Raw genomic sequence first — 16,236 nt, 5'->3', positions numbered from 1 at the left:
CTCTTTACATCTACGTTTGTTTGGTCGAGTGTCGTTGAACTGGGGCGTGAATAAATTCACACAAGAGAAAAGATGTACGTGGTGTTTGTGATCAATGATATACATTTTAATGTTTTTGCAGTTAACAGTGAAGCAGTAACACGACAACAGTGAAACATCCCCTTGTCACATTTGGTGTCAGTCCTCTGAACGTGTGGAGAGAAGAGAACAGCCTGATTGAACTTTGTCCATCTTTCCCAACAAGCCCACGCCCCCTTAAACTATGGCATTCCCTTTCAGATATCAGTAGATCACCATGGAGAGGGTATTGTCTCAGCAAATCTGTCTCCTACATTCCACCGGACTGCTCCTTCCTCAGCATTTGTGATTAGAAGGTAAAACAACCTTAAAACACTTAAACAAATCACATTTCTGGATCTTTTTTTCTTCTTCCTGTTGGCCAAACATAGAATGTGACTGTGACACATGATATACTGACAGTTACACTGGAGTAAATGCTTCGTGTTCAAATCTGTGAAAAAGGAGACTTCTCTTCCTTTCACGCTTGACAGAGAGAAACCCACTGCACATAATGCAGAAATCACTCGTCGGCTTCAAAACGGTAGCCCTGATAGACCAGAATGCAATGCAACAGAACGATGCGTGACCTTGGATTAAAAGCAGTCAAAGTGACGGGAGAGAACAAAATGAGCCCATGGATGATTACGATGATGTCCGACAGTTGTGAGAGTATCTGAGGGTTTGTGGAGATTGTTGACCTTCATGTGTTGACCTTTAGTCACAAGCCAAGCGCTTCTGGAAAAGCTCCAAAATCTAATCCGTCATCAGAGTGTGGAACTTCTTGAAAGTACAGACTGCAGGTAACATTCATTTCCATCTCTGCCCTGGAAAAAAAATGTTTTTGAGAGGGAGCGCTGGTTGAGGCCGAAGCACCGAGTGTAGCTGAGCGTCCTTTTAAGGGGAGCTAAGGCTGGACCTCTTCAGCTAGAGCCACTCACATCACTGCTAGAGGGAGACACCCAAGAGCACTGAAGCAACAGGCAAAGCTTTTTTTCTTTACTCTGGGGGGGAAAAGAAACCGGTGGGAGACTGAACGAAGGCAACGCATTTTCTAAGAGTGTTGCAGACAATTCCAAAATGTCAATTCATCTACGACGAGTCTGTGACTATTCAGTCTGCATTCTAACTTACCTGTGATGGTATTTAGCCATGCAAATAGCATTTGTTTGTTTTTTCAAGGTTGAGATATCTCCACCTCTGAAAACACACTTACAAACCGGAATGGGATTTAATTTTTAGTGTTCTACATGTTCTTGCTACTTCAGTTTTCTGCAGACTTTTTTGGATTCAAAACTATCTGCAAGGACAGATAGAACAGCAGCAGCAGGGATGCCCAAACTGTGGTTATGGACCCACACTAGGGGTCGCCAAGGTGGGAGAAACACTACAGCAATGTTCCACCTTTCTAAATACAGAGTGGTTTTCACCTCTAGAGGCCCAACTTGGTAACGTGTAAACTTTTGGGCAAGTGATCCGCTCATTTCAAAGTGCTACATGGAGACAAGCACCTGCGTGTGAAGCATCTGCCAGCAAAGACTCGTCGTTATGGACATGAGTCCTAACAAACAGAAACATACATGCTACTGGTTGTGTTCAGGGTGATCTCTCCCAGTGGTTACTTGTGATAAAAGACCAGCACCCATACACACAGGAGTTAAGCTCTACGATGGTCTGGGTGGCTAGGCTGATGGGAAAACATCTGGACTGGGCACTAACAGGATATTTGACAGGAGAGAAAAGGACAGATGCACAGGTCAACAGGGTGGCCACCCACACACACAGTAGTGCTCATAAGGGTGGAAGAGTTTATTTAGCACTTAAGAATACGGGTCCATCTACAGACAGATAACTGCAAGCTGGTGTAAGGCTGGTAATCATCAGTGGAGCACTTGGGCACCCAGAGTCTCACACACACACACACACTGACACACACACACTGACACACACACACACACACACACTGACACACACACACACACACACACCTGTACATGTAGCATCTTCCTCTTTTCACTCCTATCCATGTCCCTTGTTGAAAGTAAAATTGTTGAGCCGTTTGTCCAGAGGTCAGAAAAGCAGATAGACGGCTACGGCCACATACTCTTTTGCATATAAACCGTTGGCATTTTAATTATTGTCGGTACTAAGCTTTTTTTAAAGAAAGAGATGAAATATATATTGAAAACAAGATGTGCGTGTAACCATATAGCCACTGGTTGAACACATTCCACTGTTTGTAATCTCTCTCCCAACAAGCAGCTCAAAACAGGAGTTCTCCCAGTGTCCACTTTCATTTCTTTGCAAAGTAATTTTAAAAAAAAAGTACAATCTGCTGTATTGTTTTACTGTATAAGTGTCAAAAATATCTGACATTTTCCTTCTGATCCATCAAGCGATGATGCTGATGGATGTGGGTTCACAGTTTTTCACAGATGACGTTGGGGGTCCAGTTACTGTGGAGTCCATGGTCCTGGAGAAACAGGGTTTGGGTCTGTGACACGTCTAACGGCATTCAGAGCTACACAGGTTCAAATACAAAAGCAAAAAAAACAAACTCCGATTCCAAAAAGAACAAGGCGAGCGAGAGAAGAGGAGCGATCATTTGTTAGTTGGGGGTTGTCCCGCCCCCCTCACTTAGTCAAATGCGACAGTCCGCTCTGTAGGGTGAAGCTGCATCCAGTCTGGAGTTGCATCTTAGGGCTTTTAAATGTAGATGAGGTTTGATAACGGTGTCTCTACTTAATTTTTTTCTTGCACAGCTAAATGTGTGTGTATGTCGGTGTGTTCTGGCATCGGCAGAGACTATGAAGCCAACTGAAATTGCCGGTGATGCTTGAATTTACTGTGCATGTCTAATAACTGTGTGACTGAAGCATCACATTTGAGGTCAGTACGTGTCCTCACCAGGCTTAAGACCACATGTCTCTTTCTCCTCACCCCCTTCTTTCCTCATAAAATCAGCCGAGACAGGGGCGGGTGGGGCCTAGGCTCTGAGCCAATAGGAAAGCTTGTACCACCTCCTGGGTCTGCTGGGGCGTAGTGTTGACATCCTCCAGGGCATCCGCCACGGCAAACTGCCGGTCCCTCAGCCTGTTCCAGTTGGACAGTACGTTGTGGTATTCAAACACCTTCTCGTAGTTTCCCACAGAGTTGTAGAGCTTGATCAGGCCCCGGTAGTCGTACTCCAGCCCGCTGTAACCCTCTCCAAACAGCTTCTTACCTGTGAGGACACATGAAACATCACACACACACACACAATCATTCGAGAGCGCTTGCTTGATCAGTGCAACAACCAAAAATGTTTTGTCAACACTTCTGATGATCCAGAAGTTGCAATCAAGCGACAACCTCAGAAATGCAAAGAAACGACAGTTCCCCATATGGCCACTTGAGGCTGGCTCTATAGCACCACTATGTTAAAATTGCAAACTTTACAGCAGAAATAACCATGTTTACAGCCCACTACAAAAAAAAAGGTTTTGGGCTCAAAAGCAGAGTTCTCCTTTCTTAACAACTGGACACGAGGTAAATAATTCTACAACTCACCCATTTAAATTAAATTAAGGCTCAAAGTTAAGCATCATTTTTGGGCAATTCCTTCATCAATAACTAACTATTAAAGCCTACAGGCTGTTAATTTTGTTGTTGGCGTCCAGTAGCAAAGGTGAAATGCTGCCCCCTATGTGCTTAAAGCATGTATTACAGTCAATTTTTTGCAAAACATTTTAAACATTTGATTATTTTTTATACTTTTTTTTGCTGTTGCCAAACAGGACGCCCCAGCCTGGGCTTCCTGTTTGCCCTGGGCAGACATGAAGCATCAGAGGCTAGTGTCAACAAGAGAGAAGCAGATGGAGTCAGTCTGGCTCATGGGAGCAGGAAGAAAAACACTGTTTACAAGCCTGAATTACAGAGCTAGATTAGAGAGCTATCCATAAGCTTAACCAAGGCTTTGTGGTTTCTAGAAGCAGGCTTGCTTTTTTACCATAGTAACCTTTGCTGAACATCTATTTGGCTCCAAAGTGCCCTTCATAGGAGGGGGAAAGACATGCTGCTCGCCTGCATAGTCAGCAGCTCTCTGGGGAACAACTATGCGATGGTTTGTACAGTGGAGGGAGGAAGTAAGAGGTGAAATGACCCTGTGTCTGACCGATAGCAATGGAGCGCAGGTAGAGCCTCTCTGCGTCTTCATACTGATTCATGTCGTAGTTGTAGAGGGAGGCCAGATGACCCACAGACAGGGCCACCTCGTAGTCCTCGTGGCCCAGAAGCTGCTCCTTGATCTGGATGGCTTTGATGTGCATCTCCTCAGCCTCCTGGTTACACAAAGACACAAAGTTACAGATTTGGATGTCATATCAAGAATTAAAAAAAGAAAGGGTTTGCTTCTTGTGCAACTTTAGCTAACGCAGAGACTTAAACCCGGTCAGAGCAGAAGAGCTGCAAGTAAGGGAGTAAATATCGAGATTTGAACCAAAATCCTTCGAAAAGACTCTAAAATCACCCAAATACATTGGTTTAGAGCAAAACAAATATTGGTTCGTAGTTGAGTTAGTCATCATTGCTTAAATATTTTAGTGAAAGCTCCTACAGGAATTGGTTGGGACACACACAGGCACACAGGAACTAACACACAACATCTTAATCTCCATCCACCTTGAACTTTCTCATGGACTGGTACAGCCGTCCTAGGTTGCCATAGTGTTTGGCGGTCTGGACGTTGAACTCTCCGAAGGCCTTCTTTGCCAGCTGCAGTGAGGAGAGGTGAAGGTCGTGAGCCTCCTGAAGAAGGCGCTCTTCCGTCTCCTTATTGTGGCAGTCGATGGCGATTTCCTCCAGAATAAGAGCTGAGGGAAAAAAAGGATGATGATATCCACATTAGACTTGTCCCCGAGATGAAATAGTGGAGCCACATCGCTGTGCCATTTTGTTTAGCATTCACCCTTTTAACTTCACGGTTACCAATCCCTTAAAGAGCTGTTAACATTATATTAGGTATATAGGAATGTAGAAAAACTACAAAGCAATTGCTCAAACATTCATATTAAATACACACATGTTGCACTGATTGACATGTTGGAAGCCTATTGAAGAGTTAAACGCATGAAATCATTTGGACAACACATATGAACTGCCTTTGCGCACCACAGCCTCAAATACACACAACTTATGGAAAAAGAGCAGAGCGCTAAAGTAGCGGAGGAGTTAGAAGACTATTAACTACGTTCTCTCTCGTGACGCGGCGCTGTCATTAATGGTCTCAGGCTTCAGTCCAAAAGTCTAAATGTATTGAAAAACTGATCAATGTTTTTACGTAATACAAAATTATTTTTTTAAAGTTTTTTTAACCATATTTTTGGGCATATTTTTCAGCCTTTCGAAATCAACGATCACTCCGGTGAAAAATCACAAAGGGAGCTCCAGTGTTCACGGGGCGGTCTATCAGCAATCTAAAAGCACCATGCAACTACATTTATATGACCGTAGTGACACAAAATTCTATTTTCCCCATTCCTTAAGGGCGATGAAATCACAAAATATGACACAGACATTCGAAAGGTTAATTTGAAATTGTCAATAGAAGCAACAGGCATTAAGTGAAGCCCCACACTGAACACTGTCTGCAAACTGACAGCTGCTGCTATTGGGCTGGAGTTGGTGACCTTAAGATATGAGCAGATATTTGTACGGTAAGCGGAGCACCTGAGGGTTTATAAACATTTAATTGTCAATTAATTGATTAATTTCCAATAGCACAAACAATATTTTTCCAAATAAGAATATGAAACACTTGACAAAACATTTTGAACAGATAATTTGCAACGAATGTGTGGTGAACTATAGATAATCGTGCGATTCATCGGGATTAGATATTTCAATCCTTTGGGACATTCCATGATCTTTGTTTTAAGATAAGACTGCCTGGTATTCCCCACAGTACCCTCCACACAGTGGGCAGAAGTCCAGCGTCTTCAAGAAACATGCCTTACCTTTGACTCTCTTGGAGGAGGCCAGCAGCAGATGGTCCTCAGGCAGAATATGAGTTATGATGTCTATGGCACGTTCCGCATGGAATCTGAGGGACAAACTGCAGCTGAACCAAACATTTCATGAAACTTAAGACGTGACTGGAAACTTAATTTCATTTAGGAAAAACACTTCTTGGAAAAACACCAAGAAAGTCAAGTGTTTCCCATGAGGAAAGTTGTTTTGATGCTCACATCAGGGCTCAACATTTAATCAGGGACTTCGTATACAGCGAACTGAATGTCACTCAATTGGTTCAAACACAGAGAAACACTACTGCCATTATCTGTCGCTGTGTCTGAGAGGAAAACATTGCTTTTATAATATTTGAGAATGGCCCATGTCCAGAGCATGCAGCCACAGTATCACAGTACAGGGAGTAAGAGGGCACAGTATGAGTCATGTTCTTGTGCTGCATCGAGTTCACAGTTAGGAAGAGTCACTGTACTCACAGAGCGTTGTCAAATTTCCCAGAGCTATACTGGTGCACATATGAGGAGTAGGCCAGGTCTTCATGGGCTGTGGCCACGTGGATGTTCTTCCCCCCGAACACAGACTGTCGGATGTCCAACGCCGTCTGGGGTTTGCACACAAAGGAAGAACTCTTCATTATACTGTACATCGGAAAAAAGCATCGAACAAATCAACAAGCCAGCCTTTTTACTCACCTGGTAAATAGCAACGGATTGGCAAATGTTGTCTACATTTAATAGGTAAAATCCATAATCTAGCAGCGTGTCGGAGTACTTTGGATGCTTGTGCCCAAAATGTTCTCTGTGAGACACAAAAACATGACATCAGAACTCCTGATGAGAAAAAGAACCAGAGTGTTGAGTCCGCAGAAGACACAGCAGGTTACCTCGCTAGAAACACTGCGTGTTTGATCAGCTGCTCTGCTTTTCTGAACTCCCTCTTTACCACGCAGGCCTGCAGCAGAAAGACGAGACATTTCTTTACCACATTGCTGCCCAAGGCATAATAATAACTCAATAATATCTTGGAATATAGAAGAACACAGTTAACCTTGGAGGCTTGCCGGAGGACATCAACCACTACTTTGACAGGCAGCCCTGGACTAATTTCCTTCATAGCCTCTATACACCACCGGTAAGCCTGGGAAAAGCAGGTAGAAGACACGGTTTCCACACTGGAGCATAACAACTCGATAATTCAAACCATATAAATGAGAAGCACTTGCCCTTAGCCCACATACAAGAGCTATACCTTTGTTCTAGTCACAGTGGGTCAGACATACGTACCTCGTCATAGTGGCTTTTGGCGAAGAGCAAGGCACAAAGCTCGCCGTACAGCGCTGCCTTGTTGGCCAGGTGGCCATGTTTGGCTAGTTTGTCCATGTAAGACTGAGCGAGCTTAAAGGTCTCCTCCCCCAGGTGGTACTTGCAGTTGCCATTGCGGACATGAAGCAGCCTATGCACACAGCAGAGGGACATTTAGGTACTGGGTGTCAACATAAATAGAAACACTTTCGAGGAGCCCCACCCAAACAATGTTGTACTTTTTACTCCACTACACCTCAGGAGGTAAATATTGTAGAGATTTGCCCTCACATAGCTGGCCCATCTTGGAGCTGCTGGATGCCACCATTGGAATAGGAGGTCAGGTTCACCTGGTGAAATCTTTGTATTCATCGCACCCTTATAAACCTAACGACTAAGTCTGATCCGACTTAATTTAGCAATGTATCCATCAAGCTTTACTATACGTCTATGTCTGTGAGAGTCAAATCAATCTTGCTATAAGTTCTGCATTACTGAATGGGTACGAAAAGGCCATGACTCTGATGCCTCACACACACACACACACACTCTGCCAACTGTAGCAATTACAACCTGACGCTTTACTTTGCCAAAACAAAAGAAAGAGTCAGCAATAACATCGGCAGTTTGCAAACCTGGAGACAAACGTGGAGGAGAGATGACAGAAGTGAAGGAATCTGCCGTCTAGGGATGACTGGGTGCTGTGCTACCAAAAGTTCAACGAACCCAAATGGACATCCTGAGTCTTGGGGGAGAGAATTCCCGGGAGATATAAGCAGACACGAGACGTCAAAAGCTTCAGAGACTGACCTGACGCAGCATTCCACCGCCCGGAAGCAGTGGAGGACCTCACTGTGGAGCGTGCACAGCTGCAGGCACGACAGAAACACTTTCTCTGCATCTCCATACCAGCCTGCGTCCGACAAGAAGCCCCCTACAATCAAGAGACATCCGATTAATTCCACTGCCTCCAAATCAGAAGGGAAATAGATTCAGCGTCACCTGTGTTCACTGGTGGCTAACATATATGCTCAATATTAAAAGTATTATTTGAAATGCTCCATTCAAAACACACCTTACAATGCAAACTATGTGGTGAAGCAACACATCCTCAGAGAAACTCCTTTCAATAGCTGGATCACCAACCACACATCTAGTGTATCATTATGAGAACACAGTGCTAAAAGATGTCTCACTGCCTCGTCTTCTGGAGACTAAAGCCTAGTTTATACTTCTGCGTCAAGTCGACGCCGTACCTACGCCTTCGACGTGACGCCGTCGTTGAGCATTCGAAGTTCTGCGTCGAGGGACCGCGTTGCTCTGCAATTCACTGCCATGCCGCCAGGGCTGTGTGGCTGTGTGGTTTCAGGGGTTTTAGAGTCGGAGCGCATCAAAATCGAAGAGCAAATGCTTATATTGCAAATGTTGAAGCGCAGGTGAGAGAGAAGACGTTTGCCGAGGTGGTCTGTACGACCACTAAAAAAAAAAAAAGACACTGCCGGAAATTACGTTCTGAGCAGACCAATCACGGCGCTTGCGGTCCGCGTCGACACAACGCGGAGTTAGGATTTTTTGGGAGGTGCACGTCAAGCTACGGCGTAGGGGTGTGCGTCCACGGCGTAGCTACGGCGTAGGTTCGCCGTCGACCTGATGCAGAAGCATAAACTAGGCTTAATAATGACAGATTCTCTAACATCAAACATTAAAAATCCTCTCGAGAACCTGTGCCGGCTTTGGGTAAGACCACACGTCTATATGTGAAGGCAGATATGTGAAGGCAGCGTTTCATATGTAAAGTATAATATGCTTGACATTTTCCCTAACAGTGCAGGAACAATTAAATATATTTTGAAGAAACCAGAAGAGGAATATTATTTTAAAAAAATGTGAAAATATGAAATTCTGTGTTTAATAAAACAGGAGAGATATTTGGCTTCTTTCCGTGCTATCAGTGCTTGTCTTGTCGTGTATTACACATTGCACTATAAGTATGTGTGTGTGTGTTATGCAAAACCCTCACCTACATCTAACTAGTCAAAATTAAGACGTATAACCCTGCTGGGTGCAGCTCTAATGACCACCACTGTTTGTTTGTGTTTGTGTATCACAGGAGCCTGACATTGGCCGTCCCCTTCCCAAACCATTTACCCAGCACGAAGCCAAACTGGATGGCCTTCTCTTTGACATGGGCGTCCGACTCTGCGATGTAGGAGCAGCGGCGGCTGAACGAGTTTGCCAGAACCGAGGCCACTTTCACACCGTGGTCCATTAATGCTTGAAAGCAGTGGTGCAGGAGGTGTCTGCAGTGGAGAAGACCAACGGATGGGCATGTCAGTGGAAGGCATAACTATAAAAGGTCATGGTTGATGTGTTGCTTTTTACATTTAAGCCTTCACTTCGAAAAGAAAAAAACTCAGTAGTGTGAACACACGGCACAAACATTTGGCTGATGAGTGAATAACAAAGCTGAGGACGGCTGCCCTCTTGCTCTCATCTAGCCATGGGTAAAGGTTGAAAGCAAGAACACAGCACAGATTACACCGTGAAAAGAGCATCAATAATGTACCTTTACCTGAAGGGTCACCTTATTGTGCACAGGGCGTTACATTTTACCACACTCCTACAGCAGTGTGACATTTGTTGACTTTCACAAACCCATTTTCCTCCAAATGGAACGGCAGCAGAGTGAGATACAGAACTTAAAATGTTTTTGTTAAACTCACGGCCAACTGGCACTTAATGGGTTCGATAAAAAAGCTACATGAAAGTTGGTCAGGTGAGGGATGGACTGGGGAGAATAAAACATCATAAGAAAGCCCACATGGACAAAGTTCAGTTTGGATGATCAATGTCTCAGAATGTATTCTTCTAAATGAATAATCATACGAGCTAAGCTAAACATACCGGGGATTATCATCAAGTAAAGATCAGATTTATCTCTCGATAATCTTTCTGTTTATAAAATGAAAATAGTGAAACATTACAATTCTTCAAATATCTTGTTTTGTCCAAATAACAGTTCAAAAACCTAAAAGTCATTCAGCTTAACATAATGTAAGATAAGGGAAAGCACAGAATCCTGACATTTGAGAACTATATTTTTTGCTAACTTTTTCTTGTGTAGTATTTTTTGTTTGTGTTTTTTGCTTTGAAATTGGGTAACAGTGTTCCTGCAGTTATACTATGTTGGACAACGTGCAATCTTATGTGAATATCTTATTAACGTCCTCATCAAAGCAGCTTTAACATAGGAAGTTTTAACATTTTTTCCAAAGTAAGAAAAACTACATCCCAAAGGAAGATGCACCATCTCTGTCATCCAAGTCAAACCTTACATTAACAAGAAGCAAAGTAACAGAATTTTGGAGGCCAAGGAACCCAAAAAGCGGGACAAGGGGCTCAAGACGGCATATGACCGCTAAGTCAACCCTTTTGCAGTTCCCGTGGGACAGCGAGGTCACACCTGCTGCAGTCCCTGGGCAAAAGCTAACAAGATGTAAGACGTGACTGTGTGACTAGATATACACTATAACACTTACATTGAAACTATAAAGCACACCGGCCAGCTGTTTAACAACAACATTTCTTGCTTTTTTACCAGAGCAAGACAGGCAGAGCAATAGCCAGGGTGTATTTGTTATTTTGTTTGCTTGCTTGTTTTATGAGAAGAAGAAAAATCGTGACTGACACAAAAACTTTGCAATGTTTGGCCAGCATATACCAGCATATACCCATGATGCATCAGTGGCCCTTTGATTTAAGTTTGATTTAGATTGTTCTGACAAATGGCCACCACAAGACATGTTTGGTAACTGTGGTCACATCCATACATGAGGTGAATGACCTCAAACTGCACCCACCATTTAATAAATACAGCTCATAGAACCAAAAGTGCTTAATGAACTATCTGTGTCTCCATCACCATCCTGTAAGGACGTCTGATGGCTGAGTGAGAGTGGTGCCATCTTTCAGGCACAGCCCATAATATTCTTACCTTTTGTCTGCAGCCCGCAGTACTTTAGCAAACACCTCCAGCTCACAGAACTCTCCCCCCAGCTGGCACAGCCGGCCCTGCTGGTAAAGCTGAGGCAGAGAAGAAAGCACAATAATACATCTGTTAACTCTTCCATCAGGAGCAGTGATGAGTCGACAGTTAACCGGTTATAGCATGTGAGGTGTAGCAGTTCAGAATGTCCCAGCTGAAACTCAGGCATGCACACTCATCTCAGGTGGCTCAAGGGACAAAGAGGCGGTCCCTATAAAACTGATATGCATCCGCTATGCTATGACAGGAACATTGTAAACAATAACATATTATTGGTATACTAAGTATTGTATTGGGAGGAGAGTTTCACTGTGGCTCTGTGCCAATGTAAATGATAAACCCTTCAGTAATTGTTTCATCCTGTTGTGCCGGTGATCGGCACATCTGTAGTCAAAGTGTCACTTGGCATAGTATGTTTTTAAAGGGTCTTTCATAGTATTTGTACAGATGGACTGCTGCTCCACAATCACCTGGACAGACTTTGAATATTTGCCACCAAAATACCCACATCCACATATCCATAAAGAGCAGAAGAGTTCTATAGTAATAAAGTGTTTTGGTGGCCAGCGTAATCCTTTTGATTTCTAAATTGTTTTCAGTCATGTGTATTCAGAGACCCGACTACTGTACTGTGGTTTTGTCTAGCTGCAAGAGACCACGCGGCAGTACCTGGAGAAGGACACAGTCTTGGACCCAAGACTGAAGACCCAAGTGTCAGATGCAGCATGGAGCAGATGAGAAATAAAGCTGTGAGCCTCCTGACATTGGTAATCTTTTACTCCTCTTTCGTTAGAGATCAATGTCTAAATTGCCCACATTCTATTGAATACAAGGCAAAGGTAAAATAACCCCAGGTCCCCGCAAATGGAACAGGACCTTGAGTAGACACCGGGTGACAACTTATAGACTGAAGACGGTACAGCTGCAGTAGCAACACTGGCAAAAACAGAGGATACATCTGATGTAGACATCCTGCCCCCCAACCACACACGTCATTTTAAAGAGAACTGCTGAGGGAGAGGAGCCTCCGTGAGACACTGACTAGTAACGGTCTGTGATGCACTAAAAACTATTTGTTTCGATTCACTTCAGTATCAGAACCATTTATTGCCAAGTGAGTTTGCACAAACAAGCAAACAAGGAATTTGTCCTGCGGGAAGGTGCACAACATTTAACAACAACGAACATTTAACTATATATTAAAACTGTGAAAAATAACGCGTTAACGCATTATGATTACATTACAGGATTAAGGCGCTCAACGCGAAGCATGCGTTGGTCGGCGAGGGGCGTTCAAGAGGAACGCGTCAAACCAGCCTCACTGAACAACAGAGACCCCTCACTAAGTTTGCCTGTGACAGGCTGAGTAGCACAGTTGCGGGATTAATATTGTTGTGATTGATGGGTTCACCAAAGTGTTGCGAGTGGCAACGGGGGACCTGAGCATCAAAGCACCGCAAAGACACACAATCATGACAAAAGTCCACGAGCTACTTGGCTGCTACGGATCACGTGGCGCTGACAGGGGATCACTGGACTTTTGTGAGAAATGAGAATTACCTGGGTGACCAGACGTCCTCTTTTTCCCGGACAAGTCCTGTTTTCGAGACCTAAAAATGTGTCCGGCAGGGATTCCAAAAACATCCGTGATTCTGCCTCGTGTGATATTTGTGTTTCTCTGAGTCTTTCACAAACTAGTTATTACGCCCTTACAAGTTTTGAAACGGTATCTTACGATCCACCTTCTTGCACGAGCTTTGACTGTAGAGAGAACTGTCATTGGTCGACCAATCTCAGGGTTGCCAGATGCACGATTATTATCCTCCAAATACAACCATTTTGAGTCTTTGGTACGATACTACGCCATCACCAATCTGGCAACACTGAGCACCTTGTCACCTCAACTCACGACGAATATCCTGTTACGCTCTACAGAAACTGGTTCGGCATAAAACATCACTGCATCAATAATCAACTGCAATTTCAGCAACAAACTTTTTTTTGGTAGTTTAGCACAACTTGTTAATTGGTTAATTTGTGGTAAAACTGACATTTGCCTTTGAATTTTTGTGCTTTTATACTAGAATTGAAAAATATTATTTTCAAGTAAAATTACTGTAGATAGACTGAAAGGCATTATTGTTAATTAATTAAATAACCCAGTGATTTACTTGGAAGGTACTTGTTTTAATGTATTGAAATACAATATATCTGTTTTCCCATGGTTTGATGTAAACGATATATTGTATATTATAGTAATTACATTCATTTTGAGTGTGAAACAGGATCTGTATTTTTACTGTTTACTACATGGTATTTTGTAGAGTAGAAAACCTTGTTGACAGTGCGTTGACCTTTGTGTGGTTGTGGTGTGTTATTCAGCATGGAGAGGAGGCAGTGATGCTGTGTGAGAGGAGGAATAGTTCAGTTCACTGTAGGAAAAGTCTTCCTTTGGTTTTCCTCTTGCTACAGTTAAATGTTACCAATGTTAGAGGATAGTACAGTCATGGTACAGTGCCATTGGGAGTGGTTAAAAAAAGACAGTTTCAGGTCACTTTGTTTGCTGCGAGTTCTCGAAAAACCTGTCCCTTGAATAAATAATTTGTATTTTTCTGTGTCTATCAGTCAGTAGACATACATGAGCATAACAGAAAATTAGAAGCAGGTACAGTTATCTATCCGATTACTGAAGAAACAGATCAGCTTCCACCTTTAAAGTTTATGATCTCAGTAATATATTTCTGATTATGGCTCGAAAGCAGCCGTGAAGACCTCTTACTTCATTGTGGCATTCAATGACACGCGGAGAACAAATAGTCATTCTTCAACGTGACAATATATTGCTGTTTTTTTTTCTGTGGCAAAATGACACCTCACGTTTCGTCTTAACATTGAAAGGCTACTTCAAAAGAAGCGGGTCGGAGCAGACCAGCATACTTTCACTTTACAGGACATCACTGCCACACGTCATGGACCGTTTACGGCAAGCAGCGAGCTAACGGTTAAAGCCCAACGCCGTCCATGATGGTGTCACTGTCAACAGACGTGAAAGAGCCGCGGACGGACACACGAGCCGTCTCGTCCTTTAGTTAAATGGACAGCGGTGTGAGCAGACGGCCAGCAAGCTTAGACCCCGAAAACGCAACAACGTAAACTCCGCCGACAGCGAGCCGAGCGTCACCACTGTCGAGCTAACGTTAGCAGCTAGCGGCAGATGACACGAACCCGTCGGAGCCTCGCGGCTGTCAGACACAGAGCTCGACTGCTTGGCCTCACCTTGTAGTAGACATCGAACTGGATGTTTTCCGGGAGCGAACGGATGTCCCTTCTTGATCGGCTGTAGTTGTCCACCACGGCCGAGATAGCGGTGTTATACAGTGTTTCTGGGATCCATTCGAGCTCCACCGCAGCCATGTTGTTTTCCTTCTCCAGTAAAGAAACCCCAGCAGCTACAGCCCTCCCTGACGCGCCCTACATTCGCTACCTCACCGCGATGAAAGCACTTCCTCTGCGCGTCCGCAGACACCATTCGCTTCGGCGCGAGAACACGTGGAAGTGTGCTGTCGCCAATTTACCGACACGATTCTAAACCCGCTGTTTCATCTCCATCTTTCTTCTTCATCTCCAGTTATTCGTCGACCCTACAGCAGTTCCGCTCCCCTATCCCGACGCAAACGATCCACGGGCGCTGACGCAGTGACGTAATCGTGCCATCGATGCAATATGCTCATGAACACATCACAGTGGCTCCTTTGTAGTTCAGTATGTCGTTATTTGAGTGTATGTGTGTTATACTGTCCAGTTCTTTGGTTTCCAATAACTGGAAGTGCACAGATGGTTCTAATCCCTCTGTGATTGATCTGGTGTAGATACAATCATACTCCAATTAAAGCTGGAAGTTGGTCAGTAGTGACAACAGTGTGTCACAGTCCAAATACTCACACTTTTGGAGATTCACGTAATTTAAAAGCCAACTGAGGGTTAGACCAAGATTATGATACTGGTAAACTGAAAATGTGTATACTGATCTAAATGTACTATATATATATATATATATATATATATATATATATATATATATATATATATATATATATATATATATATATATATTTATAAACGCACATTTACAGTCTTCGTTGTGTACTTGCTCTGTTATTTTGTCCATCAATAAATAAAATAAAAACCGTAAAGGCAAAATTATTAATCTAAAACTAGGGCTATTGACCAACTAACAAGTCCAATCGAGGGCAAATTGTGTCCTGCTCAAGACCATCAGCCACTGTTGATCAACCATTGCATATTAATTAGTGTAGCTGCAAACTTGTTGCTACCGGAATTCTTATTACCACTACTGTCACAGTCCGTGTATGGGCAATGAGCTTGATGCGTAATGAGTCTTCAGAAGCAACTAGAAAGAGCATTCCCTGCAGAAAATGTGTTGGAATGCAAAAAGCTGAGGCTTAAAGCTGTAATAATTTTTAAAAAAATAGCTGAATAGAGTGGATGATAGCTTAAAATAGCTGAATATAGCTAAATATATTTGAAAATGAAACAATAGCTCAGTATATATGAAAATAGCTGAATATATATATATATATGAAAATAGCTAAATATATATAAAATTGGCTGAATATCTATGAAAATAGCTAAATATAGCTGAATACAGCTGAAAATAATTAAATATAGCTGAATACATATGAAAATAGTGGAATAGATGAATATATAAATAAATAGCAACTAATTGCTAAAAAAAGTGTTCCAGTTCAAAATCATTTAACTAAATTATTGAAAATCCTTGTCATTTAAATGTGTAATTGGAAAACT

General features: G+C 43.0%; 1 protein-coding gene across 1 annotated transcript; it reads right to left on the bottom strand.

The window, feature by feature from the left end:
* Window positions 1-2,388: 2,388 nt before the first annotated feature.
* Window positions 2,389-15,091, bottom strand: appbp2 (amyloid beta precursor protein (cytoplasmic tail) binding protein 2). The gene is made up of 13 exons (XM_068584588.1): window positions 14,686-15,091; window positions 11,359-11,447; window positions 9,513-9,664; window positions 8,175-8,298; window positions 7,347-7,515; window positions 7,111-7,200; window positions 6,947-7,014; window positions 6,756-6,861; window positions 6,540-6,664; window positions 6,051-6,136; window positions 4,717-4,907; window positions 4,211-4,376; window positions 2,389-3,280 (listed from the first exon to the last, which is right to left on the bottom strand). Exons 1-13 carry the CDS (start codon window positions 14,821-14,823, stop codon window positions 3,018-3,020), a joined length of 1,767 nt encoding a protein of 588 aa, XP_068440689.1. The 5' UTR covers window positions 14,824-15,091; the 3' UTR covers window positions 2,389-3,017.
* Between the last annotated feature and the right edge of the window lie 1,145 nt (window positions 15,092-16,236).

The sequence above is a fragment of the Clinocottus analis genome, unplaced genomic scaffold (assembly GCF_023055335.1).
Source record: "Clinocottus analis isolate CAN_PGR_092001 unplaced genomic scaffold, fCliAna1.0.p SCAF_2, whole genome shotgun sequence".
NCBI classification, from domain to species: domain Eukaryota; kingdom Metazoa; phylum Chordata; class Actinopteri; order Perciformes; family Cottidae; genus Clinocottus; species Clinocottus analis.
This window is presented reverse-complemented; position numbering and strand designations above follow the sequence as displayed.

Bases quoted from the DNA above. Each gene is read 5' to 3' on its own strand.
- appbp2 (XM_068584588.1), bottom strand. From the start codon at position 14,823: ATGGCTGCGGTGGAGCTCGAATGGATCCCAGAAACACTGTATAACACC. The intron at 8,299-9,512 runs GTAAATGGTTTG...TCTTGATTGTAG, and splicing joins CCAGTTTGGCTTCGTGCTGG to GGGGCTTCTTGTCGGACGCA. The intron at 7,015-7,110 runs GTTAACTGTGTT...TTTCTGCTGCAG, and splicing joins TCCTCCGGCAAGCCTCCAAG to GCCTGCGTGGTAAAGAGGGA.